The sequence below is a fragment of the Eriocheir sinensis genome, chromosome 65 (genome assembly GCF_024679095.1).
Source record: "Eriocheir sinensis breed Jianghai 21 chromosome 65, ASM2467909v1, whole genome shotgun sequence".
Classification (NCBI taxonomy): Eukaryota; Metazoa; Arthropoda; class Malacostraca; order Decapoda; family Varunidae; genus Eriocheir; species Eriocheir sinensis.
The window spans coordinates 5,224,975-5,230,974 of record NC_066573.1 but is presented as its reverse complement, the minus strand read 5'-3'; the positions used below and the strand labels follow the sequence as shown (position 1 = coordinate 5,230,974).

Genomic DNA, 6,000 nt, shown 5'->3' with positions numbered 1-6,000 from the left:
GACGTAAACTCTAAGGAAAGGGAAGAGGAATGGAATCGTTAAAGGTGTGAGGTTTTCTGAGTCTCCCCAATGTGTTTTGATGTGTTTCCTCTTTTAAGGTATTGTTACTATTCTTCCTTCTTTTCTCCTCTATTTTCTCTTCCTACTACTACTACTATATCTCCTCAATCGGTCATCGTTTTCCCCATATTTCTTTCACTTCATCTTTGCACTCATCTTTCTTCAACTCTTTTTGTTCGTTTTTTTTCTCTTATTCTTGTTCTTGTTCTCATTTTTGTTCCTCCTCGTCTTTCCTTTTACTTCTTCCTCTTTTTCTTTTCACCTTTTCTTTCTTTCTTTCTCCTCTTCCTCCTTCCTTTCACTTCCTTCTTCTTCCTTGCACCTCCTCCTCCTCCTCCTCCTCCATACTTTCATTTCCTCCTCCTCCTCGTCTTCCTCATCTTCTTATTCCTCCTCTTCCTTTTACTCTTCCTCTTACTCTTCATCCCATTCTTCTTTCTTCTCTTCCTCCTCATCTTCCTCATCTTCCTCCTTCTCTTCTTTCCTCTACCCCCCCTCCCCCCTCATTCCTGAAGCGTGATGGGCCAGCTTTCAGAGCCCCCTGTTTGTGGCTGGACAGAGGCATTTTAGCAGTATTTGCCCAGCCGCCGGCCTCTGTTTGGCTTGGTAATAAAGACAACGTTAGCAATCACTTAGCGTGCCCACGTGACCCGCAGCGCGCCTAGACCAGCCTCGGGGACACAGACGCTGGTGGGCTTGAAGGGAAAGAGGTTAGATGACGTCATGCAGTGCTCGGTTTCGTGAAGGGAGTGGGAGATTGTTTTTCTCCATTTTTTCTTCATTTTTATCTTTATTTCTTCCTTCCTTATTTTAAACTTCTTTCTTCTGTCTTCTTTATTTTCTGTTTCCATTTCTTTCTTTCTTTCTTTCATCTTTTTCTCTTCACTTATCTCTATTTTTTTTATTTTCTTCCTTTCATTTCTTTTTCTCGATGTCTTAACTTCTTTCTTTTTTTATAGTGTGCTTTAGGTCTTTCTTTCTCTTGCTTTTTTATTATTTTCATTGGAGTATTTCCTTTCTTTCTCCCTTTCTTTCGTTTCTCTCTTCCTTTCTTTCATTTCTTATTCCTTTCTCTCTTTCTTTTCTTTTCTTTTGCTGTTAGCCATTAACAAGTGTGCACAGCATGAAGTATCGCCGTAAACAGACAGAAGGAAAGAAAGATAAACAGACAGATGGCAAGAAAAATATACGCAGACACTCAGACAGGCAAACAGACACACACATACACACACACACACACACACATACACACACACACACACACACACCGTCCCTCTTTCTCATCTACGGCAGTAAAAATAACCAACAACTACAAAAGTTACGACTCCTACTACTACTACTACTACTACTACTACTACTACTACTACTACTACTACTTTTGCTACTCTTTATAATATTGCAACATCCCTTACGGCAAGAGTAACGAATATCAATAATAATAATAATAATAATAATAATAATAATAATAATAATAATAATAATAATAATAATAATAATAATAATAATAAAACAAATAATAGTAATGATAATCTTCCGCGCATCAAAGCTGCTAATATGATTAATTTATATACTTTTATCTCATCCGGCATTTTCTCCCGTGCTAATTTTCTACGGGATTCCAATTAGGTGATTTTTCCTTCAATAACATGTTTTTGCGTGGTGTGTCAAGGCGAAGCGGGAAAGGGTCCGTTACTGTCTTTTTGTCTCGGTGGTTGTGTTTTATGTAAACTGTAATTAGTGACAGGTGGGGCAGGAAGGTGAGGATGGGGGGGGGGGGGGGGCGTATGTACGTGAGCAGAGATAGACAGATAGATAGATAGATAAATTAATAGATAAATAGACGGTTATATAGATTGATAGATAGATAGATAGATAGGTAGATAGAGAGAGAGAGAGAGAGAGAGAGAGAGAGAGAGAGAGATGCAAAAAAACAATAAATTCATAGAAACAGACAAGAAAGCAGAGAGGGAGATACATTCAATAAGACAAACAGACTGCTAGACAGATTAATAAACAGACATACTAGCACAGAAATAATATAAAATGAATAGGAAAATTCTCTCTCTCTCTCTCTCTCTCTCTCTCTCTCTCTCTTCCTCAATTGCCCTGTCTTATCTGGCTCATAACTCAACCTAACCTTCCGCTTCCTCTTCCTCCTTCTCCTTTTCTTTTTTTCTCTCATACGTCTTCATTCTTTTACTACTCCATTTTCTTGTCTTTCTATTCATCCATTCCGTCACCTTCTCCATTATTTCCTCATTCTTATCTTTACCTTATTTTCCTCCTCCTGTTTTCCGCCTATTCCTTTTTGTTTTCCCGGTGCTCCTCCTCCTCTTCCTTCTTCTCCTCCTCCTCTTCTTCTGTTTCTTGATGTTTATGTTTTGGAACTTTTTTTCTTTAATTTCTTTTATTTATTTCTCATTTATGCAGGATGAAAGTATGAAAATAACAATAATAGAGAAAGAGGTGGAAAAGGAGGAGGAGAAGGAGGAGGAGGAGGAGGAGGAGGAGGAGGAGGAAGAAGAAAAAGATAGATAGATAGATAGATAGACAGGTAGGGACAGAGAGAAGAAGAGGAAGAAGCGAGAGGAAGAGAACGCCCCAAGGAAATCAACTTATCTCTCCGGACACCTGAAATATTGCTCTTACACCCTCTCCCTCCCCTCCCCCCTTCTCTCTCTCTCTCTCTCTCTCTCTCTTCTCCTAATTATCCTCCATTATTTTCATTATTTTCATATTTCAACAAGAGAGAGAGAGAGAGAGAGAGAGAGAGAGAGAGAGAGAGAGAGAGAGAGTGTTTGTAGCGCCCTTTAAAAGATAAAGAAAAAAAAAAGAGGGAGTGTAAAATATAAAGTTTAGAAGAGAACTAAAGATGTGTGTGTGTGTGTGTGTGTGTGTGTGTGTGTGTGTGTGTGAGTGTGTGTGTGTGTGTGAGTGTGTGTGTGTGTGTGTGTGTATGTGTGTGTGTCATATGGATAACGGTATTTTGTTTAATGGAATAATGTATTTTTTTCTGATAATATAACGACACACTATTTCACCAGGAACAAATGTATCGCATATTGATTTTCCATATATCGTATTTACCCATATTCATTTTGCTTCATTCTCCCTTTGCAAAGACCGTTTTCTACTTCGCTCTATGTGTTAGGAAGAAAACGTATGTTAGGAAGAAAACGGGTACAGATTGCCGTAACTTATGCAAGAAGAGAGCACAGACGATGGCGTGGGTTAAGAGTCTCAGGAATATTTCAGGCAGGAGTACAAGCAGATGTGGAGGAGCAGGTTTACGACATGCTATAGACACCAGCTATTTTGGATACTTCGCAAGCAACACGCAGGAAAAAGCAAAAGGTGGAGCTGAACGCGGCATAGTTAAAGATACTAATATTTTCGTTTGGTGTGATGAGGATGGATACGGTTAAGAATGAGCTTATTAGAGGAGCAGCCCAGGTCAAACTGTTTAGAGATGAAGTGAGGGAGTCGAAATTGGGATCGTCTTCACATGTGCGGAGGAGAGACGCTTCATTTGTCGGGAGAAGGATGCTGGGGATGAAGCTGCCAGGTAAGAGAGGGGCATGCAGGAGGTTGACGTGGCAAGATACAGAAGGAAAGAAGAAAAGGAAACAGATGACACCTAACGGGAGCAGCCAAAATGAGATTAAAACAAATTAATGTGTACTAAGCTGAAATCACCATCATCCATTAATCGTGTCTAAATTTCCTAACGTTATCCACTTTTCTGTGTGTTGTCAGTTTACTCCATATTGCTCCGGCAAATGTTATAATTTTAATTTTCCATCTAATTTTACGCACTCCTGGCCTGACTTGTTCACACAGATGTTGGCATTGTGTTACTTCTGTTGTCCATCTGTTACAAGTTCTACGCAAGATACGATCTGCCCAAGTCAGTTATTTATTTTTAAGCGTCATTTCGATACCACTGACTTTTGCTTTTCCCCAAACCCATGCTGCTTTCTTTTCCTGTCTTTCCATGTTATACACAGCATATTTTTTCATCCCTTTGCGCGCTTCTTGTTTTTTTTTCTGTACGTGTTTCTGAAACGTATTCGAGGACAGGCAGGAAAAGCAGACTGTGCACCACAGACATCATCAAACTCGTGTAGTGACATCACACCTTTTGTCTGTTGTTGAAGGTCAGGTTTGCATATTTTGGCGACACTTTTTAAATATTGTGTGCTTATCAGTAGCCGCCGAACTCGGAAAATCGAATCCCCTCCTACGATTACTTCCATGGAGTTGATTGTTTTCAGTACTTACTCTCAAACTTTCCGATTAAAACCTTTGTGTTTATAAGAAAAGGAGAACATTGGACATAAGTGTTACCATTTTGTCTCCACGTGTTATCCTCTGTAGATAGTCTATATGAACACTACTAAATAAATAAAAAACATAACAAATTCTCTCCCCACCACCAGGTTGACGCAAGGCTGTACTCACCTGTACCAGCAGAGCCCGGCACCTACGACGCCGCACACCGCCACGGCCGTGCAGCCCGCCACCAGCGCTGCGGGAGAGAGAGGCAGGAGTGAGGTGAGGTGAGGCAGGGGTAGGCTGAGTGGTAGCTGGTGCTCTTGCCAACCATATCACGTGCAGAAGTAATTGATGTAGGTACGAGAAGTAGCAGTATAGTAGTAGTAGTAGTAGTAGTAGTAGTAGTAGTAGTAGTGGTAGTAGCAATAAGGGTAAATACAATCATGTCTAACCTTATCAGCTTCAACAGTAACTTATGTGTGTGATGTGTGTGTAATTGTATAAGGGAGAGGGGCCGAGGCAGTGTCAGTATGAGGTGATGGGATGGAGGGCGGCAGCTGGTGTTCTGGGGAGCCTATATTCAGATCCTAATGTAATTTTTCCCTCCTTTCCTCTTTTTGCCCTTCTTGTCCCACCCTCCACTTTCCTATTTCCTCGTTCCTTCACCATAGAAGTAAGTAATGGGAAAGAGTGGTGTGTGTGTATATATTTGATGTAATTGTGTGTGAGAGAGAGAGAGAGAGAGAGAGAGAGAGAGAGAGAGAGAGAGAGAGAGAGAGAGAGAGAGAGAGAGAGAGAGAGAGAGAGAGAATACATCGTTATGATTTTTTTTTTTACAACTAAGGAGACAGTTCTAGGACGTAAAGAAAAATATTAAAAAAAGCCCGCTACTTACTGCTCCTGAATAGAGGTCAAAGGAGTGGCCAAAAAGAGAGGTCAATTTGGTGGGGGTTAATTTTGCAACAATGAACGGAGCACAATACCCGTCCACTCACAAAGGGGAGAGGAACAAAAACTAACAGAGTGCTTAAAACTCTGAACACGTCTGCCCCAGGAACCATGAAGGAATGAAAGAGGGTAAAAAAGGTCACATAAAAGAAGAATTACATCCACACATAAGCCATTCTAAATTAAATAATAAAATCTTTGTGTCACCGAATAAAGGAATAATAGTCTTTCCCATTTTTTAAAGATTACATAAGACAGATAAGTGAAGAATTACCTAATGGATAAATAGTAAACACATAACAAACTAACTAACTCACCATCTTGATCACTTACCCACTCACTCATTAACTCGCTAACTAACTAACTGTGCTATGATCATGAAGCTCGTACATTACCCCCGGACCTCTCGCTAACTAACTAACTGACTAACCAAGAAAGGAAAGACTCTATAACAACATTTCCCTTATCAATCAGGAGCAGACGTAAAACAAATCCTGCACAATACACGCCTAACCAATTATTATAGCTGACTAACCAGAAACGAAAGACTCCATAACAACACATTCCCTATCAAACCAAACGAAACATTAAGCTAATCCCGCTCAACGCCCACACAGTCCCCCCTGAACACACTCCCGTTCTCTCGCTCTACATAACACGGCCGCCAGATACGACCACATCATTTTATGCGACGCTGCAGCAGGACCCTGACCCACG

At 40.5% G+C, this 6,000-nt stretch overlaps 1 protein-coding gene across 2 annotated transcripts in view; it reads right to left on the bottom strand.

Moving 5' to 3' along the window:
• Positions 1 to 4,452: 4,452 nt before the first annotated feature.
• Positions 4,453 to 6,000, bottom strand: part of LOC126987523 (uncharacterized) — a 128,437-nt gene continuing 126,889 nt past the window's right edge. For both annotated transcript variants that reach the window (XM_050844516.1, XM_050844517.1), the window contains exon 5: positions 4,453 to 4,588. In XM_050844516.1, the coding sequence (XP_050700473.1) occupies positions 4,518 to 4,588 (71 nt within the window). In that variant the 3' untranslated portion in view covers positions 4,453 to 4,517. The remainder of the gene's footprint in view (positions 4,589 to 6,000) is intronic.